The sequence below is a fragment of the Salmo salar genome, chromosome 18 (genome assembly GCF_965601325.2).
Source record: "Salmo salar chromosome 18, fSalSal1, whole genome shotgun sequence".
Classification (NCBI taxonomy): domain Eukaryota; kingdom Metazoa; phylum Chordata; class Actinopteri; order Salmoniformes; family Salmonidae; genus Salmo; species Salmo salar.
The window spans coordinates 8,249,076-8,274,007 of record NC_138308.1 but is presented as its reverse complement, the minus strand read 5'-3'; the positions used below and the strand labels follow the sequence as shown (position 1 = coordinate 8,274,007).

The following is a 24,932-nucleotide window of genomic DNA, read 5'->3' as shown; positions in this document are numbered from 1 at the left end:
TTACACGCTTGTCATTCTCTCAACCAGCTTCATGAGGTAGTCACCTGGAATGCGGAAAATTAAGAGCTTTGAACGTTTTAAGTGCAGTCACAAAAACCAAGCGCTATGATAAACTGTCTCATGAGGACCGCCACAGGAAAAGAAAACCCATAGTTACCTCTGATGCAGAGGATCAGTTCATTAGAGTTACCAGCTTCAGAAATTGCAGCCCAAATAAATGTTAGCGGACACACCTCAACATCAACTGTTCAGCGGAGACTGAATCAGGCCTTCATGGTCAAATTGCTGCCAAGAAACCACCACTACTAAAGGACACCAATAAGAGACTTGTTTGGGCCAAGAAACACGAGCAATGGACATTAGACCGGTAGAAATGTCTTTTGGTCTGAGGAGTCCAATTTTGAGATTTTTGGTTCTAACCGCCGTGTATGTGAAATGCAGTGTAGTTGAACGGAGGATCTCCGCATGTGTGGTTCCCACCCTGAAGCATGGAGGTGGGGGTGCTTTGCTGGTGACACTGATTTATTTAGAATTCAAGGCGCATGGTTACCACAGCATCCCATCTGGTTTGCGCTTAGTGGGACTATCATTTGTTTTTCAACAGGACAATGACCCAACACACCTCCAGGCCGTGTATGAGCTATTTGACCAAGGAGAGTGGAGTGCTGCATCAGATGACCTGGCCTTCACAATCACCCGACCTCAACCCGATTGAGATGGTTTGGGATGAGAGTGAAGGAAAAGCAGCCAACAAGTGCTCAGCATATGTGGGAACTCCTTCAAGACTGTTGGAAAATTATTCCAGGTGAAGCTGGTTGAGAAAATGCCAAGAGAGTGCAAAGCGGTCATCAAGGCAAAAGGTGGCTACTTTGAAGAATCTCAAATATATTTTTTATTTGTGTAACACTTTTTTGGTTAATACAATGTAGAAAATAGTCAAAGAAAAACCCTTGAATGAGGTGTGTCCAAACTCTTGACTGGTACTGTAATACGACAGTTGGGTGAAAATGTTCACACTTCAACTCATGAAACAGATTCAGAACAGTTGGCCATGTAAAATAGTTAATACCTTCAATTTACTGAAATTATTCAAGACAGTGTAGCTACGGTATATTTTTCATAACAGGAAAAAGGACTTGCAACAGTAGAAATATGAATAAATAGGATATTTTAATATTCAATAAAATGAGTACAACATCAAAAACCATGAAAAGTCAGTTTAAAGAGATGGAAGTACGACCACAGACATGGGACAATGCAGGAAAATGTACTTAGATGCTGTGCAATTGTGTTGCGTCATCACTCACAATAAATGTAACTACATTTTCTATGGGCAGGATTAGGGTTGCAAACCTAGGCAGGATCCTTACTGGAGCATGTCTGGTATAAGTCAGTGTTTCCCAACCCTGGTCCTCGAGTACCCCCAAGAGTACACATTTTTGTTGTAACCCTGGACAAGCACACCTGATTCAACATGTCAACTAATCATCAAGCCCTCAAAATGAGTTGAATGAGGGGTGTTTGTCAAGGGCTACAACGAAACTGTACTGTCGGCGGTACTCGAGGACCAGGGTTGGGAAACACTGGTAAGTGAAGTCAACCATTGAGCGTTTAGTACTATTCTGTACGTAGATCCAAGACTCTCAGTTTAGTATGATATGTTACATTTGGTATGGTTACATAAGACAGATGGTTACTTAAGGCAAAAAACAGGGAGGTTGGTGGGTAGATGGGTGGGCGTATAACGCCAACGTCTAGCAACCCAAAAGTTGCGAGCTCAAATCTCACCACAGACAACTAACATTGTAGCTAATTTGCAACTACTTGCTACTTTGCATGTTAGCTAACCCTAACCCTTAGACTAGCTAACTCTAGACAAAAAATACCCAATTCCAACATTAAAATCCCATCTCAAAAGGAATGTTTACACTTTAAAGAAACTTAATTTTTACAGTAGGTCCGAGTTGCTCCAGTCCAGTATATGCATTCCTAAATACAATAAAATCACAAATTCAACCCTTAGCCCTGCTTAAAGCCTTATTGTATTCCTATTGCATTGCAGCTATCATATTAAAGCTTTGGCAGTGCAAGACAATATCAGCAGGTCTGGTGACTGAGGAGTCAGCACCCACAATTCCCAGGACAGACAACAGTCTCACTATATAAAGGTTACACAGAAACATGTACAACCATCCCAGACTCTGGGATACAGCGGGTGAGCAGGCTACACCACTGAATGCTGTGAAGAACAGAGGAAATGACAGATTAGTACAGAAACGTTATAAGTGACCATTTATCTTGGGATATTCTTGCCTGAGGAAGAACAGAAGATACTCCTAGTAGAAGCTACCACACCCAGAGGAGTTTAATAAATAGGTTGAAATTAGTCAGGGGCCGGTCTTTACTAAGTATTAATTCCTTTAGGGCAGGGATCAACAACTAGATTCAGCCGCGGGCCCATTTGTTTTCTTGAGCGGATGGTCGGGGGGCCGGAACATGATTACAAATCATTTGTAGACTGCAAATTAACCGCAAGAAGCCCCCCAAAAATATAATATTGGAATAAAACGTAATAATTTCAAACCTTGCTTACATTTGTTTATGATCACGTGTCTATTATTCTTGGAAATACTTGGGAACACATTTCTCAAATTAAAAATCACTTGAAGCTCATTTCCTGGTGTTTTTTATATCCAACAATGAACATTAAACAATTTTTTTTGGGGGGGGGGGCTCAGAAAACTTGCGGGGGTCCAAATAAAACCACCCGCGGGCCGCCATTTAGGGAACCCTGCTTTAGGGGGTGTCGTCAGTGTTTAAAACAGGGATCTCCAACCCTGTTCCAGGAGAGCTACCGTCCTGTAGGTTCACTCCAACCCTAATCTAGCACACCTGACTAATAATTAGCTGTTGAGCTGTATCAGGTTAATTACAACTGGGGTTGGAGGTAAAACCTACAGGAGGTTAGCTCACCAGGAACAGGGTTGGAGAGCCCTGGTTAAGTATCAGTAACACATTCCAATGGGTCGCGCTAACTCTAACCATTAACCAAATGAGAGTAGCGCTCCACTGCCTGGTTCCCAGATGATCTTATGGTATGGCTCATAAGCCACAGGGAAAAGGCTATGCATCAACAGGAAAGACCTGCTGGAGCACCCCCTTTGACTGGGCGTTACAGGAGTTCAGATACTGTGCTGTACAACTTCCATACATAATGTGTTCACAGCAACACCCCATATTATGAGGTTCACAAGCCTTATGAACACGGTCACATTTATTTCTTTTTATTTAACTAGGCAAGTCAGTTTGGAACAAATTCTGATTTACAATGACGGCCTACCGGAGAACAGTCGTTCTGCCTTGTTCAGGGGCAGAACGACAGTTTTTTTTTTTTTACCTTGTCAGCTCGGGGATTGGATCCAGCAACCTTTTCGGTTACTGGGCCAAAGCTCTAACCGCTAGGCTACCTGCCGCCCCACATAGCATATACTAAACACATAACAAATCATTAGATATAGGGCATAATCATTACATAGAGGAATGTTGCTGTAGGGCCTTCTCGGACTAAAAAAAGCATGGATAATCTTCATAAACACTTTTTTTGTCCAGTATTAGGCCCATTTCCTGGACCTAGATTAAGCCTGTGGGGTGTACCTGTGTCAAATGCCATTCCATTGTACTCAATATGTATGCAAGTTTGTATCCCTCCAAAAGTTTTACATTACAGATATTATAGTTCTATTTCTACAGATGGCACACAAAAATACCAGCAGCAGGTGCCTGGGATGTTTTTCTGCACATCTATTGTAACACAATCTCCAGTCTCCCACGGGACTGGATATGCAAGATTATTACACAAACATGAGCCACACAAACACACGAAGCTCATGTCCTGAGTATTCAACACCATTTAAAAGCATATAAGCCGGGTGATGGAATATCCCAGGATAAAGATGGCGTTACCCTGAAAAGGATCTCATATACAGTACCAAGATCAAACAAATGATGCTGCAACACGATGGAATAAACTCAACTCTAAAAAGGTAGATTTGCCATAAATACCTACTACACAATCTCCAACTTTAATTTCCTGTTAAAGCCTACGCTTTAGATTCAGGAGTGCATAAAGCATTTGAAAAGTGGGTTTTTATAAGGTTTGGACGGGCCACTTTGCATTATTCTATATGCTACTGGACAGTGTCAACTATGAGACAGACTTTGGGTTTCATAAACCTAATGCACCCTCAGACATTAGGTACAATCGTTTATGTACAATTTTTTATTAAAGTCCTCTCTATCCACTAATGCTTACAGAATCAAAACAACATTATTTTGTCAGTTGAAAGTGAATATTGGGTATTCAAGTAAAAAAAACGCTCATTACCCTTCGGAAATGTTCTGTAGCAGTGCATCTTACTCTAACATCAATATGATCAAAAGCCAAACTGTACAGAGATGTACAGTACCAGTCAAAAGTTTGGACACACCTACTCATTCAAGGGTTTCTCTTTATTTGTACTATTTTCTACATTGCAGAATAATAGTGAAGATATAAACTATGAAATAACACATATGGAATCATGCGGTAACCCCCCAAAAAAGTTTTAAACAAATCAAAATAAATTTTATTTGAGATTCTTCAAATAGCCACCCTTTGCCTTGATGACAGCTTTGCACACTCTTTGCATTCTCTCAACCAGCTTCATGAGGTAGTCACCTGGAATGCATTTCAATTAACAGGTGTGCCTTGTTAAAAGTTCATTTGTGGAATTTCTTTCCTTCTTAATGTGTTTGAGCCAATCAGTTGTGTTGTGACAAGGTAGGGGTGGTATACAGAAGATAGCCCTATTTGGTAAAAGACCAAGTCGATATTATGGAAAGAACAGCTCAAATAAGCAAAGAGAAACGACAGTCCATCATTACTTTAAGACATGAAGGTCAGTCAATACGGAACATTTCAAGAACGTTGAAAGTTACTTCTAAACGCAGTCGCAAAAACCATCAAGCGCTATGATGAAACTGCCTCTCATGAGGACCACCACAGGAAAGGAAGACCCATGCAGAGGATAAGTTCATTAGAGTTACCAGCCTCAGAAATTGCAGCCCAAATAAATGCTTCAGTGTTCAAGTAACAGACATCTCAACATTAACTGTTCAGAGGAGACCGCGTGAATCAGGCCTTCATGGTTGAATTGCTGCAGAGCAACCACCACTACTAAAGGAATAAGAAGAGACTTGTTTGGGCCAAGAAACACGAGCAATGGACATTAGACCGTTGGAAATCTGTCTTTTGGTCTGAGGAGTCCAAATTTGAGATGTTTGGTTCTAACCGCCATGTCTGTGATACGCAGTGTAGGGTTCCCACCCTGAAGCGTGTGGGTGCTTTGCTGGTGACACTGACTTATTTAGAATTCAAGGCACACTTAACCAGCATCCCATCTGGTTTGCACTTAGTGGGACTATCATTTGTTTTTCAACAGGACAATGACCCAACACACCTCCAGGATGTCTAAGGGCTATTTGATCAAGAAGGAGGAGTGTGGAGTGCTGCATCAGATGACCTGGCCTCCACAATCACCTGACCTCAACTGAGATGGTTTGGGATGAGTTGGACCACAGAGTGAAGGAAAAGCAGCCAACAAGTGCTCAGCATATGTGGGAACTCCTTCAAGACTGTTGGAAAAGCATTCCATGTGAAGCTGGTTGAGAGAATGTGAAGAGTGTGCAAAGCTGTCATCAAGGCAAAGAGCTACTTTGAAGAATCTAAAATATATTTTAATTTGTTTAACACTTTTTTGGTTACTACATGATTCCATATGTGTTATTTCATAGTTTTGACATCTTCACTATTATTCTACAATGTAGAAAATAATAAAAAATAAAGAAAAACCCTTGAATGAGCAGGTGTGTCCAAACTTTTGATTGCTACTATAGTGCTATGTCCATCAACATATGTTGGTCAATAGAAAAGGTTCTACACAGGGAACAAATATATTTAAGTATTCACCCCCTTGGATTTCTTCACATTTTGTTGCGTTGCAAAGTGGGATTGAAAAATATAAAAAAAATAATAATAATAACTGTGATCTTTTTGTCATTGATCTACACCAGGGATGGAGAAACTCCAGTCCTCAGAGGCCTGATTGATGTCACTCACTCTAACTACCCCTTCCCCCATACAGTACATACAAGGTCTGTCAGTCAAGTATTGGATTTCAAGCACAGATTCAACTACAAAAGAACAGGGAGCTTTTTGAAAGCCCCATAAAGAAGGGCAGTGATTGGTACATGGGTAACAATAACAAATCAGACATTGAATATCTCTAAGCATGGTCAAGTTAATACTGATGCTGTGGATGATGTATTAAACCACCCAGACACATAACAGATACAGTCATTCTTCTGAACTGAGCTGCAGGACAGGAGGGTAACTGCTCAGGGATGGTCACCATGGGGCCATTGGTGATTTTGAAACAGCTTCAGAATTGTTGTGATGTGAGAAAACTGATGGATTAATAATAGTGTAGTGGCTTCACAATAATGACCTAAATGACTGTGAAAAGAATAATATAAATATTCCAAAACATACATTCTGTAAGCAATAAGGCACTAAAGTAATAGTGCAAAAAAAAAAAACAGCAAAGGAATAGACTTTTTGACCTAAATGCAAAGCCTTATGTTTGGGGCAAATCCAACAACACATCACTGTAACTGTCTCCTTATTTTCAAGCATGGTGGTGGCTGCATCATGGTATGGGTATGCTTGACATCGGCAAAGACTGGGAGTTTTTCAGGATAAAAATAAAACGGGATAGAGCTCAGCACATGCGAAATCCTAGAGGAAAACCTGGTTCAGTCTGCTTTACACCAGACACTGGGAGAGGAATTCACCTTTCAGCAGAACAATCACCTACAACAAAAGGCCAAATCTACACTGGAGTTGCTAACCAAGAAGACAATGAATGTTCCTGAGTGGCCAAGTTACAATTTGACTTCAATCTGCTTGAAAATCTATGGCAAGACTTGAAAGTTGAAGATTTTTGAAAATAATAAAATGGGCAAATATTGCACAATCCAGGTGGGAAAAGCTCTTAGAGACTTACCCAAGACACAGCTGTAGGGTGAGTACTTATCGAATCAAGATTAGTGTTATATTTTACATTAATCTCAATTAAAATCTTTGACAAAGTATTTTGTGTAGATCGTTGACAAAAAAATTACAATTATATCCATTTTAATCCCACTTGTGTAACAAAATGTGAAGAAATCCAAGGGGGATAAATATGTATGATAGGCACTGTACATACAGTACAATATTTACATATCAAACACTATACTCTTACCGGAGTTCTTGTACCTTGATTAAGTCCTACCTTCGTACATTTCCAATATCGGTAGGGAAAAACTCGGCAACACTGATTCTACTAGGAGTTTGATTTCTTATTAGGGGACTAATCTAACATTGAGCCGCCCTTTGAAAACCAAGAGGGAAATTTGGTCAAAAACGTGTACTTCTTTTGGTAACAGAGCTATAAACTAGGCCTATATCACAAATGCCAATTGGTGCACTGCACATATGGGATCAAAAAAGTGATAAATTCAGAGCTTGTCTCTCAACATGCACTGGATATTACCTGCCTTAGTTATTACCAATAGCCTGACATGCAAATATATCTGGAAAACCTATTGAAAGGAAATGCAACAGGATTAAGGACGCTGTCATATAGAGCTGGAGTATTATATACACACACACACACTACACAACACTGGCTGTAAACATGGTCATGTCAACTATAGTTGAAGAGTGGGGTTCTTAGCTGAGTCAGATTATGCTACTGTACTGGAAGTCACATAGAAACTGTACAAAAACCTGCTTAGAGGCTACAACTTGGGACGTGCTAGATCTGTATGATCCTGGTCTGGCACTGTGTAAACATTGCCTTCAGCTCGTTCTCTTGGGTCTCGTTGAGAGTGGCCATTTCTGGCTCTGGGCTCTTCTGCACCTTCGCCACAGCAAAGTTGATGCCTTGGGTGAGTCCAGCTTGGGTCAGGCTGGCCACCTGCACCATGGAGCTCTTGATCTTGGCAAAGGGGGAGACCACGCGACTGCCGTTGCTGTCGGCGGGTGAGGGGCCCAGGCTGCCCTCCATGTGAGAGCCCAGGCTCCTCTGGGAGCTGCCGGAAGCTGCAGAGATGGGCTTCTGGACGGTCAGGAGATTGGGGCCGGAGGCAACATCTAGCTGGGACGGCCTGGGAGGGAGCTGGAGCTCCTCCTCCTGCTGATCTGAACCTGGGTGTTCGTCTGGGGCCAGGGGGCCTTTAGCATGTGGAGGGACTTGTGGGTTCTGTGTGGGGAGGCTACAAGCCACCTGCTCCCCGAACACCTCGACAGGTTTGGTCTGCGCGTCCTGGATGAATTGGTGGCAATAGGCGTCAATGGGAGTTCCAAAGTCTATCAGGATGGCCTCCTCAGCCTCCGAGGTAACCCCGGGGGACTGGTCTTCAGGACTGGCTAGAGCCGGAGCCTCCTGCTTGCTGTTACTGTCGCAGCCAGTGACCCGGATGTTGAGCTCCACACTGCCTCGACTGCCTAGTCGCGGAGCCGACGCCACGATGCCGCAGCTGGGCAGCACGTAGTCCACATTCTCCAAGGAGCTGGAGCGCAGTTGTTCGTCCGAGTTGTAGGAGTCCGAGTCTGATGACATCTCCGAGTGGTTGTTACAGAGGTCCTTCAGAGCCGGGCCGATGTTGGCCCCGTCCGACGTCTCCAAGCTGCTATCAGACTTCCAGAGGGTGACCCCCATGGTGGGTTTCAGAAAGTTCACCTTCACGTCCGGCTTGGTGGAGAAGGTGTTGCCCAGCCTCCCCTTGAAGGAGCCCATGTTGACGTTGGACTTCTTCACCCTCATGGTTGAGGGAGGAGAACTTGTTGAGGAGGAAGCTCTTGCCCTGAGCCAGACCAGAGCTGCCCAGGACCTGGTCTGGGTGTCTGCCCTGGATGCCCATGATGTCCTCGTGAGGTTTACTGTGCCTCCTGAAACAAATGGTTTAAAAATAAACATCTAATTGACATGCATGATAAACAGAAGCACTGGCTAAAAAAATATTTGTATTTAAATAAAGGTTAAATAAAAATAAACAATATACTGTCTTAGTATTTTAGCCAGGGCTTCTGTTTATCATGCACATCCATGTCAATGAGATATATTTTTGGAAAACCTGTGTAAAAGGGATAGTATAAACATACTGAACTGCAAGAGACGAATATTCTGAAGATCTAGAAAGAGTGATAATGTATTCCAACTCACCTCTCCAGTCTCTTCTCAACCACCTGCAGGTCAAGTCCCATGGCTTGCTTAGTTAGGCGAAGCATCTCTGCTATGCACTGCAACGTGTCTGAAATAAAATGAATAATTCCCACAAAGGCTGTCAGAACAAGGATTTCAGGTTATTTTTGAGATATACGGGCAGTGTGCCTCCAATCTACCAGGTTTTATTCACGGTCGACTAGTTTTATACTGACAGTTTAATGAAATAAATAATCTTCCCATACCTTTACCATCGTCCTCAGGATTCCTTGTGAGGGCCCTTAGTGTGTGAAAATAACCACTTGTCTCCCCATTATTATAGTGTAGACGCATACAGCAGAATTTGGGCTTCCCGAACAGAGTGGGTTCTGGGCCTACAAAAGAACACATAGGACATGTTGTGAGCTTTATTCATGAGTAACTAAGATGTTTGTGGTAAATAAACATTTTAGAGAAGAAAAAAAAAGAGTAGTTGCATCAATCAGAATTTGTGTACAATAATGAAAACCATGTCTATAGTGTGTGCTTAGTAGCTTTACAGTGTAAAATAAATCATGAAGCTGTGAAGGACTCAGACCCGGTCTACATTTTTGAATTTTCACTTGGTGGAGTTATATTCCTCTAGAAACATTCACCTATTTCAATCTTTTCCAAACCCTCTAAGTTGAGGCGTTGGTACTGATTGACTTTGTCAGCTTCCTCATCATAACTGTAAAAACAAAAGCAAATAAACAGAATTATATAAGGAACAGCTAAAATACATGTAATTGACTCTTTATTACTGTTCTGTAAGAAATCCAGGCACTTACTAGGCAACGTAATATGCACTGTTGGATAGCAGCAGGAGAACATCCACATCCTTGCTGGTTGCATCTATAAGGCTGATGAGGAGAAACATTTGCTTTCCACATTAACAATTTATTGAGGAATGATCACCTTCAAGGTGTCTTAACTATCCTTGAGGGGATAAATAAAGTTGAACTGAATTGAGCTAGCTAACAAAGTGTTGGGAGAACAAACTATGAGAGCAAACCCTTTGAAAGGATTTCAGTGTTAAAGGTTAGAGTTTTGATTTGTAGATGGTTCCAGCACTAACCTCATGTCACAGTCGATAAGGGCCCAGCCCCCATGGAACTTCTCATCGTCGGGCAGCAGCAGCTGCATGTAGGTCTGCAGCAGGAGGCTGACCTGCTCCTGGGTTACTCTCTGGCTCTCCTGCTCATTCTCCTCATGCTCCTTCTCCTTACTGAAGATGGAGTATAGGTCCTCCGTCACAGGATGCCCCATCATCAGATCTGGAGAGAGAGGGCAGAGGAGGTTGAAGAACGAGGACGGTTGAGTCCCACTTTTGAGACTAAACTGATTAGGACTGAGTCATTGTTTTGAGACTGAGGGTGGAATCCATTTTGATAACACTATACTGTACTTACAGCCTGCCGGTATAATGCATTTTAACTTGTTATAATCATATATGAACCTATAATAATGTCTTATAATAAGGCTCATAATATGTTATATCTGTCCATGTTTTATATTTTTAACTGATTTATGAGATGATAATAAGACATAAGGGGGTCATACATATTCATGTCTTAAAACGAATCCCAACTGCATCATAAAGCCTGCGGTTATAATGCGTTAAGTAAAGTATTACATTTTTTTCCTTACCAATGACTGCTTGTCTGTACGCGTCCCTGAAGCGGTTCAGATAGTAGCGGTTGGCTGAGTTCACGCCATCTTTCATCACCCCGGCCAGTTTTCTCTCCCCCGTTCTGGTGAAGTCTCCCTTTATAATGGATTACAGACAGAGCATGTTAAAAAAACAAGCAAGATATTACACAGTCACCGTCTGATCCTTTTTATATTAGTTTTATACTCTTCCTGGCTTAGGGCTGTGTCGAGTAAACATTGTTCATTTTTCCCCTTTTCAGTCTGCACAACAATTGTCTTAAAGCCCAATGCAGCCATTTTTATATCAATATAAAACAATTTCTAGGTATCAATATTTGTACTAGTTTTCCATTAAAAAAAATGGGCAAAACTAGTTTTTGTTGCAAAAATATTTTCTCAAGCAAGAATTTAGCTAGGACTGTCTGGGAGTGGTCTGAGTGGGAAAGGCCAAACAAAAAAACTAGCCGTTATTGGCAGAGAGGTTTGGAACTCTTTACTATTGGTCTATTAACCAATTTCCCGCCTGGTGATGTCATTACGCAAGCAGAGAATTTCCACCCAATCAAACAGGCTAATTAGAAAGTCCCATGTAGATTTATTTTTATTTTCAACCAGCAACTCAGGAAATAACACTGATCAAAAAGTCACACTTTTACAGTCTTAGTTTCATCAGCTGTTGTACAATATGATACAAAACACAGGCAAAACAGAATTGACTGCACTAGGCTTTTAAGTTAAACCATAGCCTTTCATGTGACTGCCTTTAAAAAAAACTGTTTACTCCCTTAAAAACAGCCTTTATGAGCAGTGTTTTCCACAAGTATATGGAGTAACCAGCCAAATAGAAAAAGTAACCAGCCAGGATCCCCCAGTTATGATTTTAATAGCCGAACAAGCTATATTTTGGTGGCCTTGGGAACATTCGAATGCCTTGATTCCATCTGAAATACACAGTGAAATTATTGAACACTTTATTGGGCTCTCGATTGGCGCAGCAGTCTAAGATACTGCATCTCAGTGCAAGAGGAGTCACTACAGTCCCTGGGTCGAATCCAGGCGGAATCACATCTGGCCGTGATTGGGAGTCCCCATAGGGCGGTGCACAATTGGCCCAGCGTTGTCCGGGTTTGGCCAGGATAGACCGTCATTGTAAATAAGAATTTGTTCTTAACTGACTTGCCTAGTTAAATTCAATTCTTTTATAAAATTGAGATTGTTGCAGTATTGTGTTTACAATTAAATTCCAGAAAATGTATGAATTTGTTTTTTGGGGATATCGTCTAGGCATAAATGATCAGGACTATTTTTTAAGTAAGAGAACATCATACCTTTAACTTGTCTTCTCTTGAAATTAAAGTATTTTACTGTAAGATATGAATTGACAATTACTTTTGTTCTTCAAATTATATATTTTATTAAAACAGAAAAATGAAGTATGCAGCCCAAATTATCTTGAAAAAATTAAAGATTACATTTAAAAATCAAACAAATTGTGTGATGGGCATTTTTTCAAATGGAGAAATGGGTCTCTAAAACAAACAGAACAGAGGCTCAATTAAGTTCTGGGTCTACAGTTGAAGTTGGAAGTTTACATACACCTTAGCCAAACATATTTAAACTCAGTTTCACAATTCCTGACATTTAATCCTAGTAAACATTCCCTGTCTTAGGTCAGTTAGGATCACCACTTTATTTTGAGAATGTGAAATGTCAGAATAATAGTAGAGAGAATGATTTATTTCAGCTTTTATTTCTTTCATCACATTCCCAGTGGGTCAGACGTTTACATACACCCAATTAGCATTTGGAAGCGTTGCCTTTAAATTGTTTAACTTGGGTCAAACGTTTAGGGTAGCCTTCCACAAGCTTTCCACAATAAGTTGGGTGAATTTTGGCCCATTCCTCCTGACAGAGCTGGTGTAACTGAGTCAGGTTTGTAGGCCTCCTTGCTCCCACACACTTTTTCATTTCTGCCATCAAATTTTCTATGGGATTGAGGTCAGGGCTTTGTGATGGCCACTCTAATACCTTGACTTTGTTGTCCTTAAGCCATTTTGCCACAACTTTGGAAGTATGCTTGGGGTCATTGTCCATTTGGAAGACCCATTTCTGACCAAACTTTAACTTCCTGACTGATGTCTTGAGATGTTGCTTCAATATATCCACATAATTTTCCGTCCTCATGATGCCATCTATTTTGTGAAGGGCACCAGTCCCTCCTGTTGGGATGGTGTTCTTCGGCTTGCAAGCTTCCCCCTTTTTCCTCCAAACATAACGATGGTCAATGGCCAAACAGTTCTATTTTTGTTTCATCAGACCAGAGGACATTTCTCCAAAAAGTACGATCTTTGTCCCCATGTGAACGTAGTCTGGCAAACCATAGTCTAGGAGACAGAATGCGTGCGGTATGACGGCTGTGTGGTCCTATGGTGTTCATACTTGCGTAAAACTCATTTTTCAACCACTCCACAAATTTCTTGTTAACAAACTATAATTTTGGCAAGTCGGTTAGGACATCTACTTTGTTTACAGATGGATTATTTTACTTATAATTCACTGTATCACAATTCCAGTGGGTCAGAAGTTTACATACACTAAGTTGACTGTGCCTTTAAACAGCTTGGAAAATTCCAGAAAAGTATGTCATGGCTTTAGAAGCTTCTGATAGGCTAATTGACATCATTTGAGTCAATTGGAGGTGTACCTACAGATGTATTTCAAGGCCTACCTTGAAACGCAGTGCCTCTTTGCTTGACATCATGGGAAAATCAAAAGAAATCAGCCAAGACCTCAGAATAAAAAAAAAATATTGTAGACCTCCACATGTCTGGTTCTTCCTTGGGAGCAATTTCCAAAACGCCTGAAGGTACCACGTTCATCTGTACAAACAATAGTACGTAAGTATAAACACCATGGGACCACCCAGCCGTTATTCCACTCAGGAAGGAGACGCACCGTCTCCTAGAGATGAACGTACTTTGGTGCGAAAAGTGCAAATCAATCCCAGAACAACAGCAAAGGACCTTGTGAAGAAGAGGTGTCTGTTTCTCAAACTAGACACTAATGTACTTGTCCTCTTGCTCAGTTGTGCACCGGGGCCTCCCACTCCTCTTTCTATTCTGGTTAGAGACAGTTTTGCGCTGTTCTGTGAATGCAGTGGTACACAGCGTTGTACGAGATCTTCAGTTTCTTGGCAATTTCTCGCATGGAAGCCTTAATTTTTCAGAACAAGAATAGACTGACAAGTTTCAGAAGAAAGGTCTTTGTTTCTGGCCATTTTGAGCCTGTAATCAAACCCACAAATGCTGATGCTCCAGACACTCAACTAGTCTAAAGAAGGCCAGTTTTATTACTTCTTTAATCAGAACAAGTTTTCAGCTGTGCTAACATAATTGCAAAAGGGTTTTCTAATGATCAATTAGCCTTTTAAAACGATAAACTTGGATTAGCTAACACAACATGCCATTGGAACACAGGAGTGATGGTTGCTGATAATGGGCCTCTGTACGCCTATTTAGATATTCCATATATATTTTCTTTAAATCTGCTGTTTCCAGCTACAATAGTCATTTACAACATTAACAATGTCTACACTGTATTTCTGATCAATTTGATGTTATTTTAATGGACAAATTATTATTTTTTTTCTTTCAAAAACAAGGACAATTCTAAGTGACCCCAAACTTATGACCGGTAGTATACATTTCTCCCTGAAAATTGCAGAGGCCTCATATAATTGGTAGTTAAACAAGACTGGGCAAATATGTTTTATTACATGATACATTTACCCAGGCAGCGAAGGCCTTCTGTGGAGAACCAAGACAGTATACTGTTGTAAGACGCAAACCTAATATTACCATAAACACACATGCAAATGATGTTACCTTGAGGGCGGCCGTGCCGGCGTACTGTCTACTGATGGTGTCGCCGTTGTTGGCCCACATGACCTGGTAGATCCTATAGCACTTGAGGGGCAGAGGCTGCTCAGGGGGCATCACACCCAGTTTCTTCAGCTGAGGGACGCAGAGACATACAATTAACCATCAGTCACCATGGACAGGTTGCCAAAGCACTGCACTTCCACTCAAAAGTAGTTTATTTTAAACATTTGGTCTTCCACCTTAATATTTCATCTGATATGTATACCATGTGTCTAACCCAGAGACATTTCCAAACCTAGCCAACTATTACCGACGAGCAGCATTGTAGAAACGAAATACATTACAAAGGAACGTCTTGATTAGTGTTATGTTAGCTAGCTACATAGTTGCCTTTGTATCATGATAAGGTGTAGTACTGAAACTATCGAGGTTACCTAGCCAGCTACACTTTCAAACAAAGTCAACAACGCAGCCACTGCTAGCTAGCCTACTTCACCAGCCAGCAGTACTGTATCATTTTAATCATTTTAGTCAATAAGATTTTTGCAACGTAAGCTTAACTTTCTGAACATTCGAGACGTGTAGTCCACTTGTCATTCCAATCTCCTTTGCATTAGCGTAGCCTCTTCTGTAGCCTGTCAACTATGTGTCTGTCTATCCCTGTTCTCTCCCCTCTGCACAGGCCATACAAAAGCTTCACATCGCGTGGCCGCTGCCACTCTAACCTGGTGGTCCCAGCGCGCACGACCCACGTGGAGTTCCAGGTCTCCGGCAGCCTCTGGAACTGCCGGTCTGCGGCCAACAAGGCAGAGTTCATCTCAGCCCATGCTACCCTCCAGTCCCTCGACTTCTTGGCGCTGACGGAAACATGGATTACCACAGATAACACTGCTACTCCTACTGCTCTCTCCTCGTCTGCCCACGTGTTCTCGCATACCCCGAGAGCATCTGGCCAGCGGGGTGGTGGCACTGGAATCCTCATCTCTCCCAAGTGGACATTCTCTCTTTCTCCCCTGACCCATCTGTCTATCGCCTCCTTTGAATTCCATGCTGTCACAGTTACCAGCCCTTTCAAGCTTAACATCCTTATCATTTATCGCCCTCCAGGTTCCCTTGGAGAGTTCATCAATGACCTTGACGCCTTGATAAGTTCCATTCCTGAGGATGGCTCACCTCTCAGAGTTCTGGGTGACTTTAACCTCCCCACGTCTACCTTTGACTCATTCCTCTCTGCCTCCTTCTTTCCACTCCTCTCCTCTTTTGACCTCACCCTCTCACCTTCCCCCCCTACTCACAAGGCAGGCAATACGCTTGACCTCATCTTTACTAGATGCTGTTCTTCCACTAATCTCATTGCAACTCCCCTCCAAGTCTCCGACCACTACCTTGTATCCTTTTCCCTCTCGCTCTCATCCAACATTTCTCACTCTGCCCCTACTCAGATGGTATTGCGCCGTCGCAACCTTCGCTCCCTCTCTGCCGCTACCCTCTCCTCTTCCATCCTATCATCTCTTCCCTCTGCTCAATCCTTCTCCAACCTATCTCCTGATTCTGCCTCCTCAACCCTCCTCTCCTCCCTTTCTGCATCCTTTGACTCTCTATGTCCCCTATCCTCCAGGCCGGCTTGGTCCTCCCCTCCTGCTCCGTGGCTCGACGACTCATTGCGAGCTCACAGAACAGGGCTCCGGGCAGCCGAGCGGAAATGGAGGAAAACTCGCCTCCCTGCGGACCTGGCATCCTTTCACTCCCTCCTCTCTACATTTTCCTCTTCTGTCTCTGCTGCTAAAGCCACTTTCTACCACTCTAAATTCCAAGCATCTGCCTCTAACCCTAGGAAGCTCTTTGCCACCTTCTCCTCCCTCCTGAATCCTCCCCCCCCCCCCCCCCTCTCTGCGGATGACTTCGTCAACCATTTTGAAAAGAAGGTCGACGACATCCGATCCTCGTTTGCTAAGTCAAACGACACCGCTGGTCCAGCTCACACTGCCCTACCCTGTGCTTTGACCTCTTTCTCCCCTCTCTCTCCAGATGAAATCTTGGGTCTTGTGACGGCCGGCCGCCCAATAACCTGCCCGCTAGACCCTATCTCCGCCTCTCTTCTCCAGACCATTTCCGGAGACCTTCTCCCTTACCTCACCTCGCTCATCAACTCATCCTTGACCGCTGGCTACGTCCCTTCCGTCTTCAAGAGAGCGAGAGTTGCACCCCTTCTGAAAAAACCTACACTCGATCCCTCCGATGTCAACAACTACAGACCAGTATCCCTTTCTTTTCTCTCCAAAACTCTTGAACGTGCCGTCCTTGGCCAGCTCTCCTGCTATCGCTCTCAGAACGACCTTCTTGATCCAAATCAGTCAGGTTTCAAGACTGGTCATTCAACTGAGACTGCTCTTCTCTGTGTCACGGAGGCTCTCCGCACTGCTAAAGCTAACTCTCTCTCCTCTGCTCTCATCCTTCTAGACCTATCTGCTGCCTTTGATACTGTGAACCATCAGATCCTCCTCTCCACCCTCTCCGAGTTGGGCATCTCCGGCGCGGCCCACGCTTGGATTGCGTCCTACCTGACATGCGCTCCTACCAGGTGGCGTGGCGAGAATCTGTCTCCGCACCACGTGCTCTCACCACTGGTGTCCCCCAGGGCTCTGTTCTAGGCCCTCTCCTATTCTCGCTATACACCAAGTCACTTGGCTCTGTCATATCCTCACATGGTCTCTCCTATCATTGCTATGCAGACGACACACAATTAATCTTCTCCTTTCCCCCTTCTGATAACCAGGTGGCGAATCGCATCTCTGCATGTCTGGCAGACATATCAGTGTGGATGACGGATCTCCACCTCAAGCTGAACCTCGGCAAGACGGAGCTGCTCTTCCTCCCGGGGAAGGACTGCCCGCTCCATGATCTCGCCATCACGGTTGACAACTCCATTGTGTCCTCCTCCCAGAGTGCTAAGAACCTTGGCGTGACCCTGGACAACACCCTGCCGTTCTCCACTAACATCAAGGCGGTGACCTGATCCTGTAGGTTCATGCTCTACAACATTCGCAGAGTACGACCCTGCCTCACACAGGAAGCGGCGCAGGTCCTAATCCAGGCACTTGTCATCTCCCGTCTGGATTACTGCAACTCGCTGTCGGCTGGGCTCCCTGCCTGTGCCATTAAACCCCTACAACTCATCCAGAACGCCGCAGCCCGTCTGGTGTTCAACCTTCCCAAGTTCTCTCACGTCACCCCGCTCCTCCGCTCTCTCCACTGGCTTCCAGTTGAAGCTCGCATCCGCTACAAGACCATGGTGCTTGCCTACGGAGCTGTGAGGGGAACGGCACCTCCGTACCTTCAGGCTCTGATCAGGCCCTACACCCAAACAAGGGCACTGCGTTCATCCACCTCTGGCCTGCTCGCCTCCCTACCTCTGAGGAAGCACAGTTCCCGCTCAGCCCAGTCAAAACTGTTCGCTGTTCTGGCACCCCTATGGTGGAACAAGCTCCCTCACGACGCCAGGACAGCGGAGTCAATCACCACCTTCCGGAGACACCTGAAACCCCACCTCTTTAAGGAATACCTAGGACAGGATAAAGTAATCCTTCTAACCCCCCCCCCCCCCTTAAAAGATTTAGATGCACTATTGTAAAGTGGTTGTTCCACTGGATATCATAAGGTGAATGCACCAATTTGTAAGTCGCTCTGGATAAGAGCGTCTGCTAAATGACTTAAATGTAAATGTATTAGAGCACTGGGAACTGCGATGTTATGACATCCTCAGCTTTAAGTTGACACGTGTTCAAAGTGGGCAGAGATCTCACCTGTGCCTCCATTACAGCACGAGCGAATGAAGCCTGGACTACATTGGTCCTATCCAGACAGTCCATGCAGTTCACCCGGAAAATGCCCTCCTGGTGGCAGATGACTCCTGCCTGGTCGACCCTGACAGAGGAGCATACACTGTGATGCATTGCATGGGGATATGGAGCCACATGCGCTATCAATTACTGATTAGTTGAGGATTTTTAATTGCATTAAAAAGAGTCTCTGTTGGGGTTTGGGATGACATACACTCACACACTTACCACCCCCATCTCATGTCTGCAATAATATCGGAGATGGCATCTGTCAGCGTTTGCACATTTTCAAACTTCATACCTCGACTGATGAGACAGAAGAAGACCAATGAAATATATACAGGGGAAGTGCATACTATAATAAATAACAAGTATTGTAGTTTAAGTTATTCTTTCCTCATTTCGATTTACTTATTCGATTAAATTATCTGTGCTGTCAAGATTGTTTCTGTGCAGCAATGTTCTTACCAGTGCTCATGGAAGTCAAAAGAGACATATGTCAGGTTAGGATTGTTGTATAGAAGGACTTGTTTGAGATATGCATCGCCAATAATCTTCTCCCGCCCACTTTGATCCACTAAGTTAATGATGACCTGTCAAAACAAGGGAAAACAGTTGTAAATTGCATCGACTTTACTATAACGATGTCTTTATTTGAATAAGTCTAAGTTCAATGAAAACTAACTTTGGTATAGATATTAACCCCCTAGAGTCGATGGATGCACCAACCTAAGTGACATAACAAAAAATCCCCATCCAAATCCGTCAGTTTAAGCTAGATATATCGTTTTTTCAATCCACCGCATGCGCCAGTATCGCACTTCCGCATCTGCGGTGAAAGGTGGCAGAGCTAGAGCGGTGTTTGTCAGACCATGAGACATCCCGAAAATCGGTCTTCTCATATAAACGTCCGAATGGTTTGACCTACAAAACTATACTGCTCAAAAAAATAAAGGGAACACTTAAACAACACATCCTAGATCTGAATGAAAGAAATAATCTTATTAAATACTTTTTTCTTTACATAGTTGAATGTGCTGACAACAAAATCACACAAAAATAATCAATGGAAATCCAATTTATCAACCCATGGAGGTCTGGATTTGGAGTCACACTCAAAATTAAAGTGGAAAACCACACTACAGGCTGATCCAACTTTGATGTAATGTCCTTAAAACAAGTCAAAATGAGGCTCAGTAGTGTGTGTGGCCTCCACGTGCCTGTATGACCTCCCTACAACGCCTGGGCATGCTCCTGATGAGGTGGCGGATGGTCTCCTGAGGGATCTCCTCCCAGACCTGGACTAAAGCATCCGCCAACTCCTGGACAGTCTGTGGTGCAACGTGGTGTTGGTGGATGGAGCGAGACATGATGTACCAGATGTGCTCAATTGGATTCAGGTCTGGGGAACGGGCGGGCCAGTCCATAGCATCAATGCCTTCCTCTTGCAGGAACTGCTGACACACTCCAGCCACATGAGGTCTAGCATTGTCTTGCATTAGGAGGAACCCAGGGCCAACCGCACCAGCATATGGTCTCACAAGGGGTCTGAGGATCTCATCTCGGTACCTAATAGCAGTCAGGCTACCTCTGGCGAGCACATGGAGGGCTGTGCGGCCCCCCAAAGAAATGCCACCCCACACCATGACTGACCCACCGCCAAACCGGTCATGCTGGAGGATGTTGCAGGCAGCAGAACGTTCTCCACGGCATCTCCAGACTCTGTCACGTGCTCAGTGTGAACCTGCTTTCATCTGTGAAGAGCACAGTGCGCCAGTGGCGAATTTGCCAATCTTGGTGTTCTCTGGCAAATGCCAAACGTCCTGCCGGGGGGCTGTAAGCACAACCCCCACCTGTGGACGTCGGGCCCTCATACCACCCTCATGGAGTCTGTTTCTGACCGTTTGAGCAGACACATGCACATTTGTGGCCTGCTGGAGGTCATTTTGCAGGGCTCTACCAGTGCTTCTCCTGCTCCTCCTTGCACAAAGGCGGAGGTAGCGGTCCTGCTGCTGGGTTGTTGCCCTCCTACGGCCTCCTCCACATCTCCTGATGTACTGGCCTGTCTCCTGGTAGCGCCTCCATGCTCTGGACACTACGCTGACAGACACAGCAAACCTTCTTGCCACAGCTCACATTGATGTGCCATCCTGGATGAGCTGCACTACCTGAGCCACTTGTGTGGGTTCTCATGCTACCACTAGAGTGAAAGCACCGCCAGCATTCAAAAGTGACCAAAACATCAGCCAGGAAGCATAGGAACTGAGAAGTGGTTTGTGGTCCCCACCTGCAGAACCACTCCTTTATTGGGGGTGTCTTGCTAATTGCCTATAATTTCCACCTGTTGTCTATTCCATTTGCACAACAGCATGTGAAATTTATTGTCAATCAGTGTTGCTTCCTAAGTGGACAGTTTGATTTCACAGAAGTGTGATTGACTTGGAGTTACATTGTGTTGTTTAAGTGTTCCCTTTATTTTTTTGAGCAGTGTATTATGATCCCTCTATGGAAAGGGGAGACTCTCACCCCGACAAGTATCACGGGACTCATCTGAAGGTAACCGGTACGGTTTAAAAAACAAAACAAATGGAGGTATGAAGGCCATTTTGTGCCTACCCAAAGAAAGGGGGTAAATATCTGACACTTCAAAACCTTGTTTCTTATGATTTTTTTTTTTTTATATATACTTAAAGCGATTCTAAAATTCAAAATCAAATAGCTAAACGATCCAAAGTATAACCATCTTAAAACAATTCCATATGTCAGTTAAGCACCCCCCTCCTCCCCCAACGTCTTAGACTCTAAAGAATTAAAGTAATGCCAATGCTATCTGGCATATGCTTCTCACCTGCTTCTTGTAAAGGTTGAGCTGTTCGTCAAAGTGCGCAGCAAAGTAAGGAATGGTCTCCTTCTCTCCTGACAAATCAGACATACATTGTAAGGAAAACAATCCCTGTCATACAGACCGCCTAAAAAAAAAGTGATCTGGAAATTGCACATAAACTCAACAAGTAGTGATGATTATAACAGGGAAAGTATACAATGACCGGGGTCACGTGCTTTCGTTTTAGCTTGCCCAGTGTCCTGGACGGGAGGAGTTAACACATTTAAGACCATTCCATTAGCGCTAAAAAGAAAACTCCACCCACCCAGGGGGACAGGGCGTGCTTAAAACGAACACATCCATTATCCCCCAGGCCTTCTTTCGGATTGGAAATATCCCGCTGACCTTTCTCCAGCCGAGGCCTGGGGTTGTAGCGGTAGCCTGCTTGGCTCCAGAAGACAGGCACCGAGCCGCGGCTCTGCACAAAGGACAGTGAGTGGTTGTGCACGTGGATCAGCTGCTCGGTCTCCACAAAGTTAGCCACGTGGCCGTCTGTGTCCACCCCTCTGCGTTTGTACCGCATCCCTTTGGGGAGAAGAAAACTAAGATCATTCATTCTCCCCTCCAATGAGCTTAACTGGCTAAGTTATGTTAGAACGTAATGTTTTTTTCTCTGACATTTTAAGTAAGTTGAAGAGAAAATATTGTTTATTATTCTTCAAGTAATTCAAGTTCTATTTAAGAAAAAAGTAAAAATGTGCTTATCAAAGTGTTGCAATTAGAACCTAGCAATTTGGCCATGACCTCTGTACTGTACCTGCACGGTGGCGACTGCGGCGGGAGATGAGGGCCACGGTGAAGCGCGGGTGGATGTCGTCTACACAGGTGAGCTCCTGGAGCGGCGTGTCGGGGCTGTTCTTCTCCTCATCTGGGCTCTCGTTGTAGTTCACCACCAGCTCCTCCACCTGCACAAAGCCCTGGATGATGGGTGTCACCCAGAAGTCCACCTCTGGAACCTGCAACACAACAAGAAAAGTTACAAACTCTATACAGTGATGCAAAACGTAGATGTATAAGGAGGGAATTCAGTAGTTCAGTATATATTTAACATAGATTTCAATCACTCCAATAATAGCTGCCACTAAGCTTTTCCTTGCTAAAACATTTCCCTATTGTTCACTAGTGCACTATGACCATCAGCACTATTTTACCTGAACATTGACAAATTAATATCTAGTCAAACCATTCCTGTCAAAAACAGTCTTGAAATTCATCAGACCTGCAGATCAATGAGCTCCTGGACCATGTGTTTGTTCCAGAAGAATCTGTCATCCACCTTGAAGACGAAAATAACAATTATCAGTCGAGCATAATTACTTCATTTGACTTGTTGAAGCGCAGTTAAACCACTGATCTTAAAGACAGAAAATGTGTCTGGTACTACTGTACTTAAACCAGGCATCTCAAACTGGCGACCCAATTTAATGCGGCCTGCGGTATTTTAGTAAATGTCTCAGTAAATGCGACTTGTGTCCTCAGAGTATAGCAATATCCCTAACCTGGTTCCATAGGGGCAAGTTTGACTTTTCTGTGTCTCCCTGCCGTTGGACAGTGTTGGTGAGGTCATAAGTCATGCTGTAGTAGAAGGAATCTGAGTCCATGAATATCTTGTACAGCTCATCGAGCAGCCGCCTCTCGAGACGCTCCTTTTCTTTATTTTCCTTGACCTGAAAGGCAGGGAAATACTGGGTGGTGGGCATGGACAGGGATGGTATTAAATTGTAAAAAAGAAAAAAATATGGAAAGGAAAAAATGTAAATGAACAACAAAAACTTTGTATAATGTCCAATTTACAAAAACATTGACTAGTGTAAAAACAGCAAATGTACCAATTCCAAAATGTACAACAGGTGTGTAAGATGATAATACATGGGATATCTGAGCACAGTACTAAACAGTATTTTACCTTTTTCTTCGTGGGAGCCCCAACATTGGACTTGATCTGACTCAGAGTTTTCATCAGGAACTTCGACTCATCTGGAGACTGTGCAAGCTTCTCTGGTTTGTCGATCCCAAAGTGATGCTTCTTACAAAGCTGAAAGAAAAGCACAGACTTTCTATGAAATTGTACGTTGTTAAGATACCAGCGCCATCTTCAGCTGTATCGATATGTGACAGGAATTTAAATATGAACTCTGGGAAATACACTCGCTTTTAACCCATTTGAAGGCATTACCATTCATTCAGTTCGGATTAGGCTAATTGAGCATACCAAAGCATTCTGATATTGATCTTCCATATAATTGAGTGCATGATGAAAGTATTCCAAATATATGTAAATGTATGTAGAGGGAATGATCGACAATCGGGAATATACTGGTGGACAAGTCTAATAGGTTGAATGACAGCTAATCGGTATGGTATCTGCGGGTGAATTGGGTCTCTCAGTGAGTTTTCGAGCTAATTAAATCAATTCAAAGCTACCAAAAAAAAAGTCAACAACATCCAAAACTAGTGGTTCATAAAACTCTCTCTAAACACAACTTCACAGGGATACTGAATTCCTATCCTAGACGGGATGGAATAATCATTCTGTGGTATGGACAGTATGTAGGGCTATGTTCTAAAAACATACCAGAGAAATGATTATCCAACACATCCCGTTCTACGGAAATGTTTCACTTACTTCCTCATCATCTGTATCCGTATATGTATCATCATCATCATCATGGCTCACCTGTAAGACTGGCATCTAAGCAAAATCCTGATTCCTCTGAGATCAAAATAACACTATTGTGATATCCATCTTAAAAAGTGATTCACTGGTAGTGACTCAAGGTATCAATCAAAACAGGGCAATCGAGGAACTTTACTAGAAACATTGAAATGCAATCATAAAATGTAAAACAACTAAAGCTAGCCTAGATGATAGCGATGGTTTTCATTACATCTCATGACTGTAGCCTAGATTTAAAAAGGAGACTAAAGTAGCCACTGATGTGCTATTGTAATGTGCTAACTGCTGCATGTGTAAACTTCTTAACTTCTCTAGGGTAGGGGGCAGTATTTTGACGTCCGGATGAAAGATGTGCCCGTAGTAAACTGCCTGCTACTCAGGCTCAGAAGGTAGGATAGGCATATTATTAGTAGATCTGGATTGAAAACACTAAAGTTTATAAAACTGTTTGAATGATGTCTGTGAGTATAACAGAACTCATATGGCAGGCAAAAACCTGAGAAAAATCCAACCAGGAAGTGTGGAAATCTGAGGTTTGTAGTTTTTCAGGTGATTGCCTATACAGTATACAGTGACTTAGGGTTCCTTTTGCACTTCCTAAGGCTTCCACTAGATGTCAACAGTCTTTAGAACGTTGTTTCATGCTTCTACTGTGAATAGGGAGAGAATAAG

The 24,932-nt window shown here is 43.4% G+C and overlaps 1 protein-coding gene across 1 annotated transcript in view; it reads right to left on the bottom strand.

Annotated features, from left to right (window-relative positions):
- Positions 1 to 1,151: 1,151 nt before the first annotated feature.
- The window catches only part of inpp5f (inositol polyphosphate-5-phosphatase F), a 29,183-nt gene continuing 5,402 nt past the window's right edge, over positions 1,152 to 24,932 (bottom strand). The window contains 18 exon segments of the mRNA XM_014154266.3: positions 1,152 to 8,909; positions 8,911 to 9,034; positions 9,309 to 9,396; positions 9,554 to 9,682; positions 9,944 to 10,017; positions 10,118 to 10,189; positions 10,405 to 10,603; positions 10,977 to 11,094; positions 14,864 to 14,992; positions 18,664 to 18,784; positions 18,928 to 19,005; positions 19,168 to 19,292; positions 21,548 to 21,615; positions 21,929 to 22,108; positions 22,341 to 22,539; positions 22,803 to 22,859; positions 23,083 to 23,250; positions 23,490 to 23,618. Of these exon segments, the coding sequence (XP_014009741.3) occupies positions 7,899 to 8,909; positions 8,911 to 9,034; positions 9,309 to 9,396; positions 9,554 to 9,682; positions 9,944 to 10,017; positions 10,118 to 10,189; positions 10,405 to 10,603; positions 10,977 to 11,094; positions 14,864 to 14,992; positions 18,664 to 18,784; positions 18,928 to 19,005; positions 19,168 to 19,292; positions 21,548 to 21,615; positions 21,929 to 22,108; positions 22,341 to 22,539; positions 22,803 to 22,859; positions 23,083 to 23,250; positions 23,490 to 23,618 (3,069 nt within the window). The 3' untranslated portion in view covers positions 1,152 to 7,898.